The sequence below is a fragment of the Acanthopagrus latus genome, chromosome 11 (assembly GCF_904848185.1).
Source record: "Acanthopagrus latus isolate v.2019 chromosome 11, fAcaLat1.1, whole genome shotgun sequence".
Taxonomy (NCBI): domain Eukaryota; kingdom Metazoa; phylum Chordata; class Actinopteri; order Spariformes; family Sparidae; genus Acanthopagrus; species Acanthopagrus latus.
In genome coordinates, this window is record NC_051049.1 from 7841794 (window position 1) to 7862307 (window position 20514).

Genomic DNA, 20514 nt, shown 5'->3' on the forward strand with positions numbered 1-20514 from the left:
ACATTGTCACGTGACCCAACGCGGAAGTGACGGTCGAGCTGTTGTTGATGCGGAAGAGACAAACTTTAGGATGTTTCTGTGATTGAAGTCGTTTCTAAGATTAAAAGAAAAAGACGCAGGGAGACAGTGAAAAACTGAGGAAAAGGGTTTTTGGTATTTTATCTGAAGCTACAGACTAAAGTTTGACCGACATATAGAAACCTGATGGCTGGTGGTACTTTACAGGTGAGTGATAAAGTTTTACCAAAGCGAGAAGCTGCTCGGTGACATAATGTATCAGCAGGTTGACAGTTTCCGGATAAGTTAATGTGTGAAAGTACGTCAATTTAAATGTAATAAGGTAATAAGGAAGTAAACATTTTTTATGTACTTAGTAATGACTTCATTAATGGTTATTAAATAATTTACTAATGTTTTACGGATACACTGGTTGTTTAAAAAAAGCTTTTTGTTTACGTGACTATTTCTTTATAATGCTAAACTTGGGGATGGAAATAAAATAAGTTAACTCCACTACATTTGGCAGTCACAGGTACCGAGGTGAAGTTAGCTTTAGGTTTGATACTAGACAGACTTTCACTCCGGAGACACCCAGCGGCGCCTCGTACTCAGGTTCACCTGGTGTCGGCAGCAGGAGGACGGTTATCTCACCTCCCGGAACCTCGCGCTGCGCTGGAGGCTGATTTAGGGACCATCAATAAAGTGACTCCATATCAATGCCGAATTGTGTCAGTACACAGGCCACATGGGACTCACTTGTTTTTAACGGATTTTACTACTTCTATTATCTGATATGATTATTTGTTATGAAAATCCAGCATTTTTTCCATTATTTCCGTATCATGTGACAGTGTGACTCTAGACCAATGCCGAATTGTATAACTACACAGGACAAATAAGACACGTCTGTTTATATTACAGTGTACTGCTATTGCTATTTTATATGAATATTTATTATGAAAAGTCAACATTTCTTTCCAATAGCTTCCATGTCTTGTGACCCAGTGATGCAAAATCAATGCCCAGTTGTATCACTTCACATGCCACGTAGGACCCACCGCATCGACTATCTGCTTCTGTTATTTTATATGCATATTTATTATGAAAATTCAGCTTTCAATATGTACTTAAGTGATGGTTTGCTAAACGTTACCTGTCGTTCTCAGAAAGCCATCGATCTCGCCACCAAAGCTGCAGAGGAGGACAAAGCCAAAAACTACGAGGAGGCCCTCAGATTGTATCAGAATGCAGTTCAATACTTCCTCCATGTTATCAAGTGTAAGGAGTATGATTTGTGACTTTCATCACTGTTTGATTTATTTATTTATTTTACACTGTTTTTCTGATATTTACTGTTGAAAATCCAACACAGCACCATTGTGTAAGCTACTTCCTGTGTTGCAGATGAGACCAAGGGTGAGCGAGCTGCACAGAGCATCAGGGCCAAGTGTCAAGACTACCTGGAGAGAGCCGAGCAGCTGAAGGAGTACCTGAGTAAGAAGGAGAAGAATCCTCCGGCCAAACCCGTCAAAGAGTCTCAGTCTGACAATAAAGGGTGAGACTGTGGGAAGAGTCATTATGGCAGTGGTTGTTGCTCTGGAGGCTTGTTATAAATTTTAGGCTCATAAGGACCATTTTCTACAATATACCTAGAGAAGTATATTAATCATTTCTTTATTAAAAAAAAACAAACAACGTAATGTGGTACTAATTATATGCAAAACCGAGATAAAGTTCAGAGACAGAGCAAACAAAGACAGAAAACATTTTTTTTTAAAGTTTTAAAGATGTTGATTTCCAGAAGACTTTCCTTAAAGCTGCTAAAATCTTAATGACTGGAATAACTGACATTTAAGCCCTCATACAATCATTTATTATTGAAATCATATTGGACAGTATGAGAAAACTGTCCTCGTTGAGCATTAAAGTGTGCAAACCTATTCAAGTATTAACCCAAAATAAGACGATGAACCTCAAATTGAGCATATGTCGCTTTAAAGAAACAGTGTGATTTGTAGAATAAAGTGTTATGGCATACTACCAAAAATCAGAAACAGTTGTCATTTAATTTCAGGGATGATGATGGGGAAGACACAGAGAAAAAGAAGTTCCAAAACCAACTCTCAGGTAAATGAGCGTCCAGTGAACACAGTACCATCGCTTGAAATTTCACAAAATAATACATGCTTTGATGTGTAACGTGTTTATTAAACCCACCTCTCTCACACAGGTGCCATTGTCATGGAAAAACCAAACATTAAGTGGGACGATGTTGCTGGACTTGAGGGAGCCAAAGAAGCGCTCAAAGAAGCTGTGATCCTGCCCATCAAATTCCCTCACCTGTTCACAGGTACCGACAAACACGAGTGAACTCTAAACCTCCTGGACATGAACAGTTTTTGACAGTAAAGTATTTATTTGTGTAGGAAAGCGGACTCCTTGGCGGGGGATCCTTCTGTTCGGCCCTCCAGGAACAGGCAAATCCTACCTGGCCAAGGCGGTAGCCACAGAAGCCAACAACTCCACCTTCTTCTCCATCTCCTCCTCCGACCTCGTGTCCAAGTGGTTGGGGGAAAGTGAAAAGTGAGGCCCTCCTTCCTTATATGATGATAAAACTGGGAATCTAAGAATGTGTCAGTAAACGACTACTGTTCTCCACCTCCAGGCTGGTGAAGAACCTGTTCAATTTAGCCCGCGAACACAAGCCGTCCATCATTTTCATCGATGAGATCGACTCCCTCTGCGGCTCCAGGAGCGAGAACGAGAGTGAGGCAGCGCGCAGGATCAAGACGGAGTTCCTCGTCCAGATGCAGGGTGAGCAGAAAGAGATCGCGTGAAAATCTGAGCTGAACAACAGAACTTGCCTTGAATGTCCTTCTCCTCTCAGGTGTTGGAGTTGATAATGAAGGGATCCTGGTCCTGGGAGCCACAAATATACCATGGACACTGGATTCAGCAATCAGGAGAAGGTGAGTGTTACAAACTAGTCTAATAAATGATTTCATAACTGTAAAATAGAAGGAACAACATTGCGGATGCAAGAGGTTTAATGCTTTGTAATGGCTGACTGAACCTTTTGTCCGTCTCAGGTTTGAAAAGCGGATCTACATTCCTCTGCCAGAGGAGCACGCCCGCTCCTTCATGTTCAAACTGCATCTGGGCTCCACCCCCAACGACCTGACGGAGGCTGACTTCATCACTCTGGGCAAGAAGACGCAGGGCTACTCCGGAGCGGACATCAGTGTTATCGTCAGGGACGCCCTCATGCAGCCGGTCAGGAAGGTTCAGTCAGCGACTCACTTCAAAAAGGTAAAAACACAGGACCAGTGCAACAACTGCACCCGTGCTGTTATCAGTATGTGCGATCAAAATAATACTCTAATTTGTAACAAGATAATAAACTAAAATGAAGCTGAGACACAACACAAGTCTCATAATGATCTATCTAATATTGATCTTTGTGACTTTCTTTGTCTAAGGTTCGTGGCTCATCATGGAAAAATCCCGACGTCGTGGTGGATGACCTGCTGACTCCGTGTTCGCCAGGTGATCCCAACGCCATAGCGATGACATGGATGGACGTTCCCGGAGAGAAACTCCTGGAGCCCCTCGTGTGCATGGTGAGAGGAACGGCTTCGTCACATTTCACAGAATTTCATCTGCCGGTCAGTGTTATTGATAAACATGGACGACTGCTGTGAACAGCTCTGATATTTTTGCGTGCAGGCCGACATGCTGAGGTCACTGACAAGCACCAAGCCGACTGTGAACGAGGACGACTTGGATAAGCTGAAGAAGTTTACTGAGGACTTCGGTCAAGAAGGCTAATAAACAGACGCACTCTACTCATGAACAGGACTGCAACTAACACTTACTTTCTCAGTCAGTTCTGGTTGGTTGTTTGATCAATCTTTTGGTCCAAAGGTGCCAAAAAAAATAGTCCATCATAGAGAGCTCAAAGTTCATATTCATCCGATTAGCTGGCAAAAATAAGTAAATGTCACTCAAAGCAACAGCAACAGAAAGCAAGCAATAGACTTAAATGCCATAACAGCTAATGTTTCTTGTTCTACCTGGAGACTAAAATGATTAATCAATGATCAAAATCTTAACTGATGCCTTTGTTTTGTCAGTTGACTAATTAACTCATCAACTGTTTCAGCACTATTTATCTGTGAGTGTTTACATGTGCACATTTATAAGGTTTAATATTTCTTTTACTTAATGATTATGTTTTATTTTTAAACATCTCAAACAAAGGTGACACTAATCTTTATCTTCTTGAAGTCAAATGTAGCACCATCCATGTTCTAGAAGCACTGGTTGGTGATGCTGTAGTGGGTACGCGCACATTCTCAACACAACATACCTCTTAGTATAGTCTAAGGGTGGTTATAATGCACTAAACAGAATCAGGGATTTTATGAATGGGAATTTATACCAGAAAACACAGTTGTTGTGTGTATGTAGATGACCTTTTACAGGTTTATGTAAAGGATAGATCCACTGAAAAATCAAAATTCAGTCATCATCTACTCAGAAAACGGCTCCATACAGCTCATCTGACGTCATCCCTAGTCTCCAGAAGCCCCGAGATCCCAAACTGATTTGAAAAGAAATTATTTGTACCGTCGGCCCGGGTCAAGCTCGTTCGCTAACGCTTATAGCTTAGCAGCTACAGCGTTAAGTTACAAGATTTCGGCTTTAAAACATAACATCTTTTCAAATCAATTTGGGATCTCGAGGCTTCGGGAGACTTGGATTCCACCACACGAGCAGTATGGAGCCATTTTACGATTGTCTTTTAATATTTAAAACAAGTCCCCATCTACTTCAGTTGTTTAGAAGAATGCTGCAAAGCTGTTTTGCTGTGAAGCTCCAGAAATGTTTGTGGACGATGAAACTTCACCTGACTTTACATCGACATGAGGTTGAGTAGATGATGACTGAATTTTTTTATTTGGGTGAAATTAACACTTATTTTCACAACATAAAATGTTGTCATTACCAACTTTAAAGGGGCCATGTGGGTTTGTATTGAGTCACTTAATTATGGTTAAAAGTTTAATGACTTTAAAAGCATTATTCTGAATTCTGATCATCTTTGGCCAGAGAGTTTTATTTTATACACTTCTACTGTTTCAACTTTCAGACTAGTCAGTTACTGTATGGTTTGAATAACTTGTAGATCTTGTCAATCTGTGTTGTCGCTGGGTGTGAAATATGTCTTTATTTAAGAGTTTCTTGTGGGGTTTACAGATGTGACTTACTGGTTACATGACTTAAACTTATTAAGGTGGTCATTTGCTCTTTTGCTGTTTCCTACGTGACGTGTTCTGTGAACCAAAGTCTCAGGGTTAAATAAACAACATAAAACCAAACAGGAGTCATTATTAACTTTGTGAATATATATTTAATTGTTAAAATACATCTTTTAGTTAACTGTCTCATATTTTTATTTTAAATGCAGTGTGATCATAATTTAATTAGTACAATTGATAAGAGAAATATAATAGATTATCTTCACATCATTAAATTTAATACAATTTAGGACCTGTAGAAAAATGACATCAATGTTTTTCGGCTTGCACAAGCTGATCGTTTACTAAAATGAAATTATGTGGAAATACAAGTGTCGTACATCTTCTGTTAGTGTCATTGGTAGAGAAATCCAATTTGTTTGTTTAAAGGCAGATATACAATGTTTTTCTACTGAGCAGAAGTGAATAAAAACGATTATAGTTACCATGTAAAATGGGGAAATCTGACAATATTCAAGTAGTCTGGAGTGAATAAATAGTGTCCAGGCCAATTAATATATGACTACATCTCTATAGACTTGATAACCTGATTGGTATTTGTGCATATTGCAAAAAGCCTGCTGAAACCAAGACCAAAATATCACTTCAAAAGCGCTTCAAATCAAATGCGAAGTGTGATTCAACAGCTGCCAATGAAAAAGAAAAAAACATAAATAACAGAGTAAGGAGGAGTGATGTCCCTTTTCACTTCAAAGCACATCATGTAAATGCGAGTGTTTCCCCGAACGTAAGACTTATTTGGAGCGGCGACAACTTCGGACATCCTTCACAACCAGATTCCGCTAAACGGGTCGGTCAAAATGCTACAGTGTGAGTGATTATTGCTTTGTGTGTGTGCACTCCCACCTCAGTCTGCCTCCACCACAAATATCCTGAGGAGCCAGAGAAACACTGCATTATTCACAACAAAGGCGGTAATACATGTAAAACAAACTAAAAAGGTACAGTACACAGATAACTCTTTAGATGACTCTGTAAATATAGAGGACAAACGTGCTCTGGAAACAGAAACAACCTTGAAATACTGAGAGGACCTGAAATTAACATAAAAGGAGTGTTTTCCTGTGATTTAAATAAAAACTGAGTAACTGTATTTTTTGGTTAAGAACATTCATATTTAGACAACACAAACGGGGTGGGAAGAAAGTGCTTACTGTATTTACTGTATATATTTATATATATTTTTATATAGGCTATAGGACACGTACGGAGTAATTCACTGTCCATCACAATCATGCTTCATAGATAGAAGTAGCCCAACAGACACATTTCACTCCAACTCATGTGATGGCGCAGAGAAGAAGCCAAATGTTGCAAATACAGGGGGGGAACGGTGCGTTACTAGATGTGCATGAAAACACTAGAAGACTGAGAAGAGAGAGCCGAGGGCCAGACCGGTCGCTGCTCCAGCGAGCATGCCCAAAGCCACGTCTCCGCCGTCGTCACGCTGGCGTTCCCGGATAACAACGTGGTTCACTCCAGGAGCAGGGTACCCACCTGGACAGAACATCGGACACATGATGTCTCATTTAACATTGAATTGGTGACTATCAAACTTCACAAAAACCATGAAAAAGTAAGGTTTCAGCATTATAAAGAGATGGTCTAGATGGTATAATAATGTTTGTCAAAGCATCAAATGAGCTTGAGATGACCTGTGCAGTTATTTACCTTGGTACTGGTAAGGATATGCTACAGCATAAGGCTGCCCATCAGCAGAGTATACAATCTGTGTAGCATGTGGTGGAGGTGCAGCGTAGTCTCCATATGGGCCCGGGGCGTAAGCCTGCTGGAAATGACAAGAAGACCAAAAATAATCAATCGATCCTCCCCGGGCTGCCAGTACTGGTAGGTCAGCTGATTCAGTGTTACTTTGTCTTTTACTTTACTTGGTGGAGGATTCAAACACTTCCATTTCTACACCAGCAGATGGTAGTAAGCTCCAACACTTCAATCATACAGTGATCTTTTTTTGTTTGTTTTACAGGGCTCATTAGTTCAGTTTTCCCTAAAGCATCATGTGAAACCAGTCTAGGTTGTGTACATATCTTAATCTTCCAGTCTGTATCCTTTTACAATACTTGTTTGCTTTTGTAGGTGTAACTGGATCAGATTAATTATATTCAGAAATGTACTCAACTGATTGTTGAGGGGGAAAAAGAATACTGATACCTGAAATCCACAAGCGCATCTCAAATGGCTTTTTTTTAACAGTATTGAAAAAATACATTTTTATTCATATGCATACTTTTTATGCCTTTTACCTGAGGTGGGGGAGCATATTCCGAGTACGGAGGAGGAGCAGATGCCATCACTTCCTGTGCAAAGCCGATCTGAGGAGTAGCGACCACCTAGGTAAATGAATACAACACAAATGAGGCCACCTCACACTGAAAACTGAGAACGAACATGAACAAAACCAAGCTGTTTGATTTTTTTGAAGAACGGAAATAGGAGATAAATTTGCCAAGCCCACATAAGGACAGTTCTTTCAAATGCATTCAGGTTGCCATCACAGATGTATGAAGCAAATATCTAATATTAAAGTGGTGCCACACAGACAGAGGCAAGTAGGTGAAATCGTTGACCTCCAGTCTTGTGTTTTATTTTGGTAAGCAAATCAAAAGTAGCTCACCGTATTAATTCTGGCATCCTGCAGTGCCATGGTCCATGCCCTGCAACACAAAGTAGTAACCATATGTCAACTTCAACTAAAATCATGTATATTCTTAAAATATAAACACAGTAGCACTAAAACCAAAACCTTAACTTCACCATCTTGAAAACAAAAAAAAGAGAGAGACAAGAATAACTCATCAAATTGATATAATGTATGTGCTGTCTTACAGAGCATCATCTGCGCTGTCTGCACACAGGCTGATGACCCGTCCATCTCTGCACACGATCTGGAGTAAGGCATCGCGATTCTTCCCCTCCGGGGGGTTCAGCTCTAAGAAACCAAACACCAGGACAAATAGCGATGTGACACACATGAAATATATTAACAAAAATGTATATTTAAGTGGGAGCCAATGACATCATCATGAAACAGACGACAAGCACCTTGACAGGCAGCAGAGTTGCGGATGTTGATGCAGTCGACCCTCATGTGGATGTCATCCTCCATGTCACGCCGTTGTTGGTCATTATAGAAGACGAGGCGTCCGTCAGCCCACAGGTCAAACCAGTTCTTTTTCCACCGGCGCAGTATGGTACCTTAAACCAGAATATGTTATAATCAAGCTCAAACTAAATGTTTTCATACAGGATTTGATACCATGTTACAGCATCTCACAATTGGGAAGTAGATTATTAAATGCTGTTAAAACTGTCAGGGCTATCCATAGGTACTCACTTTGTCGATGAAGCCAACCACTCTTTACCATAGCCATCTTGAAGGGAAACACCTAGAACAATAAAAAATTTACACATGAAGACAAACAAACTAGGACTGTGACTGGGTGTGGCGCAACAAAACAAACCTCGTGACTACCAACACTGTCACTCAGCTGAAGTCCACTATCACATTTACAGAACAAAATGGACAAGCTATAAGGAAGTGAGCACAAAGATCTCATAAGCAGATATCTGACACGTTATTGAATTATCTAAACTCTAAGATTAAAAGCATTGTTAAAAATAAATAAATAAAAAAAATCACGAGTTACACGTTGCAACTTAATGATCTCATGATAACAAACGTGGCATCATATGTTGTCATTTATTACAACACTAGGGCTAAAATTAGATATCTAATTGGCTTTTATTTCTTGATTAACGTATCGATTTGTCGGTCAGGTATTGTGGTTGTCACAGCATGTTAGCTAGCTAACCTAACGGTAACAGATAACGGTTTCATGCAACAGTAGGCCAGCTGTGAACAGGTCATCCTCATAACAGATTAATACAAGTAAGAATGGAGAAAAACTGTTAAATATTGATTATAAAACGTCAAGCATGGCACCTGAACCAAATATAAGTTTGACCTGTGTGTATCTTATCTGATAACAACGCAGTCGAAGTTAGCTAGCCTTAACTAACGTTGTTTGTCTAACCGTGTCAGCAGCGAGCAGCTAACCTGCTAGTTCACACGTCACAGCGTTAATAGGTAGATATAACACCTAATGCTGGTTCTTACAACATGAATTAGTACATTTAGGTTACTTACTTGATTATTTAAGGCTTTGTTTTCAGAAAAGATGACTTCTTTCGTTAGGCTCCAGCAAACACGGAAGTGGGATATTAAAGAAACGAGACGATGCCCTCCTCGGAGTCAAAAAAAAAGTCTGACCAATCAACGGAGTGGACACATCCCGGGGAGAGCCACAGGCGCCGGTCGACAGCTGCCGTTAGCCCCGCCCACCGAGCATCTTCACGAGCGTTCAGTCTCTTTGGAGAGGGAGGCGTTTGTTTTGAATGACGTAAGCCATCAGCTGACAGCGCTGGAAAGTGCCAGTAAAACGCAGCGAGGGCGCGCTCGTGCATGTGTCCCCCCGCTGCGCTCACATGGCGGGGTGGTGAATATATCTGTGATCAACATGGTTTATGGCAATCCAACGGCCGTCAGGCCATTATCGTATAGTTGTTCCAGGATTGCAAGCACAGCTAATTGAGCTAACTTTTGCATGGTGAAACAAATGCACTCCCGGATGAGTAAAAGTGCACGCAAAGGCGGGGTTAGTTGCGCCGAATTAAATTAAATGAAATTAAGAGAATAGACTGCGTGAACTGTCGTAATCCCTGTAGCCATGGAGACAACACGTGTACTGACGTCAACATTGAGGTTTTATTTTCATCCAAACAGTGCGGCGCACACACAACGTGCGGATATCTGCTGCGCATGCGAGTGGCAAGCTCACACAAGCAGAAAAGTTGTATCCTGTACAGTTTCCTACGAGTGCAATGTGCGTGTGTGTTGGAGGGAAACTGATTCTGCAGCAGTGACTGACTGTGACTGAGCGAGCGAGCGTCGTTTCATTACCGCCCAGAGGAGAAGCCAGCGACTCCACACGAGAGTCTGCAAGCCACTGACCAACGGGCAACCCAGGGTTGTAAAACAAACCCTCCGGCCAGTTGCAGGACTGTCACAGCTAGTGAAAACAACGCAGGAGCTGCACAGCTAACCTGAAATGGCGACGGCAATATACTTGGAACATTACCTTGACAGTGAGTATCCTGGGATACACCGAGCTTGTGAGAACAGTTTGAGCATCTTACGTCTGTTTGAGGTTTAGTTTTACAGTATCGACGACTTTTTTTTCGTCTCTCTTGGCGGCTGACTGACAGATAGCCTAGTTGCTAACTCACTGGAATGCTATCTGTGAGGTCACCAGCTCGCTAGCTCCCTGATTAGCATCACGGTAAAGCCTTTTTTGGGATAAAGTTGGGCAAACTCTCCATGTGTGGTGTCAAACTCCCACAGAGACCAGTGTTAGCGTTAGCTGGACTCGTGGAGCATGTTATCAAGACTTAACCGTGTGTACTTAGCGGTTCGTGATCTGTCACACACAACTGTTAGCAGCTAGGTGTGTTAGCATCCAGCAGTGGTTTATTAATGTTTAAAATGTTAATGTCATGCGCAGCTTTAAAAATAATAATAACAAGAAGAATATTTTGAAACGTGATCATTTTGGTCAACATGTCTGTGGACATCGTGCATTTGCAACCTGTTGGTGACCGCGTTTCCAGTAAGCAGTTACGCGCCGGGGCGGGGTGTTTAAAGTGCGTCACATAATGTAAGGACAAGCACACAACACACAGAGAGGGAGGGAAGTGTTCATGTCACTGTGAGCTGGGCCAGCTCTCCCATAATGTCTGTTTATGGCAAACACTGTACTTACCATGAGATCATCATTCACCTTACATACCTTCAACGTCAGGCTTGAGCTTATTAGGTGCATATAGCTACACCTTTAAGGGCCACTATGTAGTTTTGGAGAAGTTCAAACTCAGAATGGTATGATTTACAATTATTATTATTATCCATGACGTAATAATACAAGCTCAGACATATTTTTTTTTTCCAGAACTCAATAAACAAACTGATCTCAAAAGGAAAACAAGATCCCCAGAACAGTGTGTGAAGCTAGAAAGGTGGCAGGGTCCGCCAAATATAAACAAATGAAAACAGGATGAAGCCTTCCTGTCCTTTTGAGGTCAGTTTGTTTATTCAGTCATGAAAACAAAAATCATTTGTTTTAGTTTCTTTAAACATATAAATCAGCCATCGGCAGTCTTTCTCTTCTGATTCAAAATGTCCTCCCCAAAACTACGTAGTGCACCTCCTTAGGTGCATGGTAAATGTCAATAATGGTTGATATGTCATAGGACACTGAAGAAAAATCCTCTCTGCTTTTCTTCTTATAAGACAAAAATAATGTAACTGGTAAATAATAGAGAATATTCATGTTATTTGAAGTTTTAGTGATTTCATTTCTGTACAATAATGATTTTTGTATCTAAATGCTAGCAAATTGTTTGCAAATAATCTTATAAAAACTTATTGTCTTGCATTAATCTATTTCCATATTTAATTTTGAAGCATTCAGTTGCAGCTGTACACACTCAACCATGCAGTAAGAACACTGAGCAAAAATAGGTTTTACAGCTCTTTAGAGCCACAATAACAATAATGACACAATTACGACACCAATGGACATTGGTCGATTTAGACCACAGTGACATTACATCAGTTCTGTGGATAAATAACCAACATTTTTTTTCCTCACTCATCTTCTTGTTAATTTCCCCTCTAGGTATTGAAAACCTGCCATGTGAGCTTCAGAGAAATTTTACTTTGATGCGGGACCTAGACAACAGGACTGAAGGTGAAAATTTAATATCATAAAGTCATTATTTTAATTCGTTGTAAATGATTGTGCCTGTCCTGCTTTTAAATCTCAAAATGTCTGTTAGCTACAGTAACTGTAGCATGTGCTCAAGGCCTCAAAGTGTAGCATCTTAAACCAATAGTCTTAAGTATTGTGTGGTCAATACTGTGTTTCCAGCACTGTGATATTTATGTTGTTGTGCAGAAAAGAAAGTAGAGATCGACAAACTGGCTGAAGAGTACATTGCTACTGTGAAGAACCTGGCCTCAGAGCAGAGAGTGGAACACCTGCAGAAGATCCAAAATGCCTACAGCAAGTGCAAAGAGTTCAGTGATGACAAAGTCCAGCTCGCAATGCAGACGTATGAAATGGTCAGTCCAAATCTATTGGTATTAGGTTCACTTGTTATATCTGTCTTTTCTATCACAGTTATTGGAGTTTTATACAGTCAGCATGTTGGGGAAGGGATTTTATAGTTTCACATTCTTGATACTTAATTTGTTTCCTTATTGTAAAAGAAACCACACACACTATTCAACATGAAATCTTCTTACTGCAGGTGGACAAACATATCCGCAGACTGGATGCAGATCTGGCGCGGTTCGAGAATGAGCTGAAGGAGAAATTGGAATTGAGCGGCTACGAAAGTGCAGAGGCAAGAGGAGTGAAAAGTGAGTCAAGTTACTAAAGGATCCATTTTAGCACATTGCAAAACAGAGTGATCGTGCATCTAAACATGTCAGTGCTTTCCACAGAGGGTGAGACCAGGGGGCTGAGGGAGAAGCGTGGATCCAGGGGAAGAGGACGGAAAGGTTCTGATGAAGAGTCTCCTAAGAAGAAGAAGATGAAAAACAGGTTTGTTTTCATACAAGTGTTTGTTCAGATTAGCAATGATTCATTGATTTGCAGCCATTAAATCATGTTTGGATCTAATAATGCTCTCTGTATTACAGCCCAGACTTGAGTGATGCTCTCCTGCCTATGCAACCATCAGATGTTTTGGACATGCCAGTTGATCCCAATGAGCCTACATACTGCCTGTGCCATCAGGTTTCATATGGAGAGATGATTGGATGCGATAACCCGGATGTAGGTTTCACAGTGCTTTTGTTTTTGCTTTGATGTAGGTTTAAATGTGGTTTCTTTTCCAACAGCCTGCCTGGACAAGAGATTTTATTACTGACATTGTTTTTCATCCTTTAGTGTCCGATTGAGTGGTTCCACTTTGCTTGTGTTGATCTCGCCACAAAACCCAAAGGGAAATGGTAAGAACTTTGAGTTATTTCACAGAATGTTAACCCAGAGTCTATCATCATTCTTGTCCTCGGGGCCTTCACATCTTTTCTTCTCCCTTCTCTTTAAATTACTCAGGTTTTGTCCGAGGTGCACCCAAGACAAGAAGAAGAAATGAGATTTATTACTTTCAGAAGTACTTACCGAATGATGTATGTATTTTTGGTGTAGTTTAATAGTGTTATACATCTATACATATTTCAGTTCCTATAACTCTCCATAGAAATGGCGGGTCATAAAGCTATTTTAAAGGCCTAATCTGGATTTGGAGTATAGCTACACTTGTGGCACCATTAGATCCCCTCTATAGATGTTTATGCCTGTGTCATTGGATTTAAGACGTTGTCTTAATAGCTTTAATATATTTAATTAATCTACATTGTATTTCTGTAATCTGGGTAAATTAGTCTGGGCAAGTGGGGTTTAAAAAAAATGCACAAATTCTTACCAATCAGAAAGTCCTTCCTCTCAAAGTCATATAGTGTATATATTATTACTAACATACTCAGAAATCTTGGATTGTGGCTTTAGCATACTTGAAATATCAATTTTATAAAGATCTATTTTTTAAACAATTTAAATAAATAGCCTGCTGAGAATTTACAATTTAAAACACCTGGGTCCTTACCAAGCTTTGGTGGTAAAAGGAATTGTGTATCAGATTTTCATTTACCTACCTCCTTAGGGAATACATCAACACTGCATAAATGACTGCAAATGATACCAGTGTGAAAACCTGTTTTGATCAGTGTGAACCAAACAAGCAAAGCAATGTCGATTTATTTTTATTTTTTTTTTAGAAAAATACCTGCGACATATTTGAATGTATTGTGGTACTAATGGTCAGTCAGTCAGTGTCTCTTGTCAACTGAAAGAGGTATTTAAGCACTTTGAATGAAATTTACCCCTTAAGTGGTTTGATAAGGCAGGCTCGGTTTTATGATATAGTTTATCTCATTTAAAACTCTCTCACTTTAAACCATATGGAAATATATATATATATGTTTTGTATGATATGAAACAATATTTTGTGGACACATTTTTTTCCAAAGATATCTGTTGTATCGCTTACATATTGGTGTGCACTCAAATTTTATTTAATAGGATTATAGCCTCTTCTTTTGTATTCAACTGTGAATATCACTCATTTAGGTGTAAGCCACAAATAAAAGAGCCAAAGTCTTTGTATTTTGTAAATTCAGTATTTTATAACAAATAAATATTCACTGTTAATAATGCATTACTTCATTCATTGCAGTGTGAAATGTGTTTTGAAATGACCTGATTTACACATTTTCCCCTATTTACCCCAGCGCTATCTTAACTATATATTATTAGATGCAGAGACGTCTGATGTGTCCACTTCAGTATTAAAGCAAATGATATTTGGTTTGTGGAACTCAAAAAGTATCAACACATCAAATACTTGAATTTCACTAGGAACTTTTGTCTGTAAAACAATTGTTCCGTTCCTATTCCAGAATAAAAGCCTTTTCTGTTTTCAGAGCAGTGTTCTATAACTTAAAAATATTATATTTTCTAACAATACAAGTACAAAAACTTAACTATTTCTCAGTGAAAACTATTAAAAGGTGAGCTAGATTATAACGAATGGTAACTGGGAAAACACTGTTGTTGCATTCAGTGAAATGCCAAACCATTATGAAAACTGAAAGCTGGTAGCTGCTGTCTGGGAATGCAGTCAAGTGGGTGCAGAAAACTGTTTTTCTTCACTCTCCTTCTGTTCAGCTGCTGCTATTGTGGCTGTTGCTAACTATCCACTCTAACTCATCCATTGTAGCTGCTGCAATACATACATTCAGTTGTCAAGTTTATTGGTTTCAAAAACATAACTAAATTCTGCCTCCATGAAGGTTATGTTCACTGTTTTTTTTTTAAACTGCCTCAGAGGTGTTGTATCGGCTTTATCAGCATTTTGGAGGCTATTCTACAATGTTCTGAATTATATTGTGTCATACCAAATGTTATTTCTATTACTTAGGCAAAGTAATGGCAACATTTATCAGTATAATGTGGTGTAATTCAACACTGCTATCACTATTGTAAAAGGACATTTGAATCAACGCCTCTGAAAAAACTACTTCAACAAAGACTGACTATTAACAGCTTCATGAAGGTAGAATTTATTGCAAAAAACTTTAGACTGTGTACCCAATCAACAGGCAAACAAGTGTGTATTCCTTACATCACTCAGGAAGATATTCCCTCAAATGAGCTATTCAGCATCTGTGTATAAGTTGAGATAGACATGTATCATTGTAGCAAAGGTCAGCTGTCTGATCCCCTTGTTATCTCATACAACATCAGCATGTCACGTGATCTGCAAATTCCACTCTGAAAGGTCAGAGAACAGTGTTAAAATCCATCATCGGACTCCTCATCCCAGCTGCACTTTTCCTGAGTCGTCTTGGTGAAATCCTTCTCCACGTTGTAAACAAAGTCGGGATCGTCTTTGCGCCTCCGGTTTCTCTCAAACATTTCGTCCATTTGGCCCTTCTTGCGAGCCAGCTTCTCATCGTCTAGTTTGTTCAGGTCTTCATCAGGGTCCAGGCGGAATGAGGTCAGGCTTTCCTCCAAGCTCAAGCCCTGCATGTGATCTCGCAGGATGATGTGAAGCTTCTCCAGCTGGCTCTGGGACACACCCTCCAGGTAGTCCCTGTGACGAGGGTGGTTCTTCAGCCTTTCAGCGGCCATGCTGTGGTCTGCAGGTTGAGTAGAGAGGGCATCAAGGATTGAAACTGTTGTGTGGAGGCAGAAATCTACAGGGTCAGATGAACCTGCAGGAGCCCTTACTGACTCCCATTGTGTATGCTCATGTTTTAAAGGGTCATGCCACACATTTTATACATTAAATTGTGTTTACAGTTCGGGGGAAGTACTTCTGAATATGAGAAAAAATAAAGTAGTGTTCAGCCTTTTTTTGCTCCAGAGGAAGTTGCATCTAATCTGTTAAATTGGCTTCCGTTTTTTTTTGGTTTTTTTTTGAATGGGTCCATAATGAGTCCAACAGATTTCTAGGTGTGCAAAGCAAGACCAGTGGACTACTTTTCAAAACCCGGAGTCTTACCCACAATGCAACGGAGTGACATCACTGGAGGGAATTTTTCAGATTACAAACCGCCTGATCTGGAGGATGTTACTCTTTAAGAAGCCAACAGGTCCAGTACACGTAACTGAATACACCTGGCAAGTTAATTTTTTTCCCAGAAGCCCAGAAAACATGGCTTGACTTGAGCACAGATTTTCAGCAGGCCTCAATCAAACTAATAAGGGTTTTGATACTGGACCCTGGACATCAATAATACCACACTTTTGTCAAATAAATAAGAGTAGAGTAAAGTAAAGTACGGAGGGTTTTGAGCGTCCATGACTCATACAATAATTGTCTGGCCTTACCAGAATATTTGGAGAAGTTCCTCACAGGTATTATTCTTTTTCGGACCCTTTTGGTTTCCTTGTCTTCATAAATTAACACTACAGAGGGAGGACTGAACTGCACTCCACATCGTTTTGCCTCGAAACTCATCCTCTGTTTCTGTCTGCAGCAAAACTATTTCACTTGGAGTTCTGAGATAAAAGACTACATCATTTATGACCACAATATTTAATGTATTTTATATACGGACGTTGGGAAATTTAGCCTGAATTAAGTAACTGGCTGTGAGCATAGGAGCTGATGTGAAGAGTAGCTTCCTGGACGTTACCTTGGTGGCGGACCTCTCTGTCTTCGACGAAGCCTGACTTTAATTCGAGCAAAAACATTAAAATTTTATTTTTCGATCACAGTGACGGGATTTTTAATGATTTCATGTTGTGGTATCTGTTTAATTAACAAAATCATCCCTTCCGGCTTTTCCCACAGGGTCCGTTTATTTTTCTTTCTAGTCCGGCACCGTCAGAGCTTCCCTGGAACTACAAAAGGGTCCTTCAGCTTGTTGTTCCGTAAACAGTTAGAAAGAGGGCTCGGAAATGTCACACTAACAGCCAGATAAACAGACTACACACGCTGTTTAAAGCTTGGTGTAGTTCACCCTTGCCGTTTTAATGTATTTTGTACTGTTTTCTGTTCTGGCTTTTCTATCGAGATGTCATTGTTTGACCGAGAAAGGTGAAGTATATTGTTAGACCTCCTAGCTAAAACTGATTTGTGTTTCGCCAAAGCTTTGAACCGAAGGAGGGAAAAGTTTAGAATTAAAGGTGTCACTGATGTTTTATTAGAATTAACAATGACAAGTATACTCTAAATCTATTATTACAGTTACACTTGAAGCGCTGCTACGTGAAGTCTTGTGCTCTTGACTAATGCAATCTTAATATTTTTGCAGTTGAAAAGAATGATAACCACTGTGGTCTCTTGAAGCAGCTGCTCGAATCCACATCACTTGCAGTGGAAATCAACAAGAAGGGTCTTCACAGGTACCAACACTGCTTGTCCAAACATGGAACAGTAATTATCTTTTAAGGCTCACAGTGAAGAGGATGGGATCTCTGATGTGTTTACAGGGAGGTGGTCACCACGGTGGAGCTCAGCCCTGGTGAGCTCAGTGGTGTCAGAGCTTTGCTGCTTCATAGATGGCCCAGAGGTGTCTTCGTCGATCCGTACCAACTCGCGTCTCTGAGGGATCAAAGTGACTGGCAGGTAAGACTCACACATTTTTGGAAACAAGAACTACAAACCGCATAGGTGCACACCATGTATGTACTAATTATTTATCTATTTACCTCTTAAGATATTAGTAGATTCAGCCATTGACCTCGAGGTGCCTGCTCACAAGGCCTCAGGATTTGTCACCTATGTGTATCCTACTCCTGATGGACCAGCTCCAAGGCTGCTGAAAGTAACTATTCCCATACATGGTCGCTACCATGAGCCTTCTTTTGATGGGAAAACGCAGACATCAGTTGACATAGAGCCTCCAGAGCTGCTGCTGCGGACTGAAAAATGTAAATGTTCTTTTGTCTCTTTTCAAAAGGTTTATGCCGCGCTTTGTCTTGATCTAAACGTCTGTCCTCCGTCTAGGTACACAGCTCAGAGCCTTAGAGCCTCATACTGTCGTCGACGCCCCCTGTACTCCTGACAATTCAAGCATATGTTCATGGGTTAAACTCCAGCATCAGCAGGTGGTTCTCTCTGAATCTTCTCAAATATTAAATGGAAAAAAAGAAGTCCATGTCTTCATGATGCTAAATGTCTATTGTTCTCTTTCTTTTATCACTCAAACATATCTTGTAAACTGTAGGATCAAGGCCCAGTGAGTTTACAGTTTCCAGTTGGTGACGGGTCTCTGGTGATGCCTGTCTGTGGTGGAACTCTTCTAGTCACGATGATCTGCTGTGCAGAGCTGTCAAAGTACATGTGGAAACATCAAATCATTTAAACTGTGATGGTCAGCGTAGCATATTTTAAAGAGCTCATGAGTATCTAATTATACATCTTTGTCTGATGGTAGGTTTAATTCTGGCATCACTCGGATCAAAGTCAAACAGCACTTAATCCTCTGAGGTGACACAAACCAAGTTCATGTCTATTATTCAGTCCAGGTTCCTGGTGTGACTCTGCATTCAGTTGACCTTGTTCTTGAAATAGGCCTCAGTTACTGTAAGTCAGCAGCTAAATCTTTGTGTTGGTTAGTCCTCTAATTTTTTGTTCAAAATGTTCTGTTTTTCTTGGATCTGTCATCTGAACATTGCCCTGAACGATGAAACACTATTTTTATTTATTCAGACACTTACCTCAAGAACATCTGTGGCCAGACATCTTTTATCCCAACTGCATTTTAAATTTAAACTCCCAAGTGATGCAAAGCAAAGATCTGTGTTGATTTTTGTTTTGTTGCACTAAAGACCTGTCTTGTACTGGCAATAAAGTGTTGCTCTACTGTGTTAAAACTCTGTTTTGTTCAGAAATGTGAGATTGGAAAGTATAACGGCAGGCTCATAAAGCTGCAGTGCACATAAACACCACTCCACAGACGGAGCTAGTTAAAAAATACTTGCCTTATATCAACTCCTGTGTCCTTAAAGTATTTTATTTTGACATCCAGCACAACACAGCTTCCAGAGTAGGGACTGGGCAGAAAATGTAGACTGGTGCAGATGTTGGGTGCAAAGAAGTTTGCTCAAGTCATACACTTGCATTTAATTATTGCAGTAATCAGATTACCTTCTTCAACCTCACGGTCTGTCAGTACCAAAGTATTTCGTACAGCTGCCAATCATGAAATGTAATTCCTTAACATTTTTTTTTACTGAAATACTGTACTCAACTTCAGTTTTGAGCTACTTGTACTTTACTTGAGTATCTCCAAGTTGTGCTATCTTGTACCAGTACTCCACTACACTGTGAAAAGTTAATATTGTACTTTTTACCCAACTACACGTATCTGCTGTTGTAGTAAATAGTACTAATAAAGTAAATAATTCTGCAGATTTTTATTCTTAATACAAACTATAAATCAACTGATAAATAATTATGCATTATTATGGATTGAGTTAATAAAATAGCTCCAACATGACGAGGTGCAACATGACTGATTCTTCCACTTAAACGCATTGATAATTGTTATTCAGTAACAGGAAATATATTATTCTGAAACGCTCCACTCTACATATGGAACTCTTCTAATGTTGGTGTATATTGTTTCCAACACTTCCATTCTTTAGTAAAGTATTATTCTGAATGCAGGACTTTTACTTGTAACAGGATTTTTACACTGTACACTTCACTTAATTTCTTGTATTAAAGTCAAAGATCTGAACACCTCCACCACTGGCAGCTGCACATTGTTCAGACCCAATACGTCTGATTCTGGTGGAGATCCATTTGATACAGTGTCGCAGCCGTAAAAACACAAAGTCTCTAAGGTTTACATATTTTACTCAGGACACTCACTCATGCAGCTTCAACTGAGAGTGCAAACAAGTTGATAGAGCATACAGATGTTACCGTCTTACAGTGTGGAATAAGATGTTGTGTCCAACATTAAAGAACTTCAAACTCAGAATTATAATATTTACACTATTAATAAGGTAATAACACAAACTCAGAA

General features: G+C 39.8%; 5 protein-coding genes across 6 annotated transcripts; 3 read left to right on the forward strand and 2 right to left on the reverse strand.

The window, feature by feature from the left end:
• Nucleotides 1–23: 23 nt before the first annotated feature.
• LOC119028137 (vacuolar protein sorting-associated protein 4B-like) lies at nucleotides 24–5381 on the forward strand. The gene is made up of 11 exons (XM_037113715.1): nucleotides 24–225; nucleotides 1167–1278; nucleotides 1405–1555; nucleotides 2075–2127; nucleotides 2231–2350; nucleotides 2427–2583; nucleotides 2666–2814; nucleotides 2888–2969; nucleotides 3090–3309; nucleotides 3480–3620; nucleotides 3727–5381. Exons 1-11 carry the CDS (start codon nucleotides 205–207, stop codon nucleotides 3826–3828), a joined length of 1308 nt encoding a protein of 435 aa, XP_036969610.1. The 5' UTR covers nucleotides 24–204; the 3' UTR covers nucleotides 3829–5381.
• Nucleotides 5382–5432: 51 nt separating this feature from the next.
• Nucleotides 5433–9659, reverse strand: plekhb2 (pleckstrin homology domain containing, family B (evectins) member 2). Of its 2 annotated transcripts, none has more exons than XM_037113719.1 (8): nucleotides 9490–9659; nucleotides 8677–8728; nucleotides 8385–8537; nucleotides 8169–8271; nucleotides 7957–7996; nucleotides 7586–7672; nucleotides 6993–7107; nucleotides 5433–6818 (listed from the first exon to the last, which is right to left on the reverse strand). In XM_037113719.1, the coding sequence occupies exons 2-8, from the start codon at nucleotides 8711–8713 to the stop codon at nucleotides 6682–6684; spliced, it is 672 nt and encodes a 223-aa protein (XP_036969614.1). In that variant the 5' UTR covers nucleotides 8714–8728; nucleotides 9490–9659; the 3' UTR covers nucleotides 5433–6681. The 2 variants fall into 2 exon arrangements, with proteins under 2 accessions (XP_036969614.1, XP_036969613.1); XM_037113718.1 differs by having other exon boundaries at nucleotides 6993–7110; nucleotides 9490–9656.
• Nucleotides 9660–10107: 448 nt separating this feature from the next.
• ing5a (inhibitor of growth family, member 5a) lies at nucleotides 10108–14682 on the forward strand. The gene is made up of 8 exons (XM_037113717.1): nucleotides 10108–10487; nucleotides 12077–12148; nucleotides 12356–12522; nucleotides 12711–12822; nucleotides 12907–13006; nucleotides 13105–13240; nucleotides 13355–13416; nucleotides 13523–14682. Exons 1-8 carry the CDS (start codon nucleotides 10451–10453, stop codon nucleotides 13560–13562), a joined length of 726 nt encoding a protein of 241 aa, XP_036969612.1. The 5' UTR covers nucleotides 10108–10450; the 3' UTR covers nucleotides 13563–14682.
• Nucleotides 14683–15562: 880 nt separating this feature from the next.
• Nucleotides 15563–17185, reverse strand: cep19 (centrosomal protein 19). The gene is made up of 2 exons (XM_037113720.1): nucleotides 16862–17185; nucleotides 15563–16167 (listed from the first exon to the last, which is right to left on the reverse strand). Exons 1-2 carry the CDS (start codon nucleotides 16989–16991, stop codon nucleotides 15821–15823), a joined length of 477 nt encoding a protein of 158 aa, XP_036969615.1. The 5' UTR covers nucleotides 16992–17185; the 3' UTR covers nucleotides 15563–15820.
• A 205-nt stretch (nucleotides 17186–17390) lies between these two features.
• On the forward strand, nucleotides 17391–19358 carry pigx (phosphatidylinositol glycan anchor biosynthesis, class X). Its single transcript, XM_037113716.1, has 6 exons — nucleotides 17391–17573; nucleotides 17791–17881; nucleotides 17969–18104; nucleotides 18196–18409; nucleotides 18486–18586; nucleotides 18706–19358. Exons 1-6 carry the CDS (start codon nucleotides 17510–17512, stop codon nucleotides 18841–18843), a joined length of 744 nt encoding a protein of 247 aa, XP_036969611.1. The 5' UTR covers nucleotides 17391–17509; the 3' UTR covers nucleotides 18844–19358.
• Nucleotides 19359–20514: the final 1156 nt, after the last annotated feature.

What these genes read in the sequence shown, in the direction of transcription:
- LOC119028137 (XM_037113715.1), top strand. Translation starts at nt 205, where the DNA reads ATGGCTGGTGGTACTTTACAG. An exon ending in GTTCCAAAACCAACTCTCAG is followed by an intron (nt 2,128 to 2,230) that starts GTAAATGAGCGT and finishes TCTCTCACACAG; the next exon opens with GTGCCATTGTCATGGAAAAA. An exon ending in ATTCCCTCACCTGTTCACAG is followed by an intron (nt 2,351 to 2,426) that starts GTACCGACAAAC and finishes TTATTTGTGTAG; the next exon opens with GAAAGCGGACTCCTTGGCGG.
- plekhb2 (XM_037113718.1), bottom strand. Translation starts at nt 8,713, where the DNA reads ATGGCTATGGTAAAGAGTGGTTGGCTTCATCGACAAA. An exon ending in GACAGCGCAGATGATGCTCT is followed by an intron (nt 7,997 to 8,168) that starts GTAAGACAGCAC and finishes TTTGTGTTGCAG; the next exon opens with GGCATGGACCATGGCACTGC. An exon ending in AATATGCTCCCCCACCTCAG is followed by an intron (nt 7,111 to 7,585) that starts GTAAAAGGCATA and finishes TGTCATTTCCAG; the next exon opens with CAGGCTTACGCCCCGGGCCC.
- ing5a (XM_037113717.1), top strand. Translation starts at nt 10,451, where the DNA reads ATGGCGACGGCAATATACTTGGAACATTACCTTGACA. An exon ending in AAGAAGAAGATGAAAAACAG is followed by an intron (nt 13,007 to 13,104) that starts GTTTGTTTTCAT and finishes TCTGTATTACAG; the next exon opens with CCCAGACTTGAGTGATGCTC. An exon ending in TTGGATGCGATAACCCGGAT is followed by an intron (nt 13,241 to 13,354) that starts GTAGGTTTCACA and finishes TTCATCCTTTAG; the next exon opens with TGTCCGATTGAGTGGTTCCA.
- cep19 (XM_037113720.1), bottom strand. Translation starts at nt 16,991, where the DNA reads ATGAGTTTCGAGGCAAAACGATGTGGAGTGCAGTTCAGTCCTCCCTCT. An exon ending in GAACTTCTCCAAATATTCTG is followed by an intron (nt 16,168 to 16,861) that starts GTAAGGCCAGAC and finishes CTCAACCTGCAG; the next exon opens with ACCACAGCATGGCCGCTGAA.
- pigx (XM_037113716.1), top strand. Translation starts at nt 17,510, where the DNA reads ATGTATTTTGTACTGTTTTCTGTTCTGGCTTTTCTATCGAGATGTCAT. An exon ending in TCATTGTTTGACCGAGAAAG is followed by an intron (nt 17,574 to 17,790) that starts GTGAAGTATATT and finishes ATATTTTTGCAG; the next exon opens with TTGAAAAGAATGATAACCAC. An exon ending in GCTGCTGCGGACTGAAAAAT is followed by an intron (nt 18,410 to 18,485) that starts GTAAATGTTCTT and finishes TCCTCCGTCTAG; the next exon opens with GTACACAGCTCAGAGCCTTA.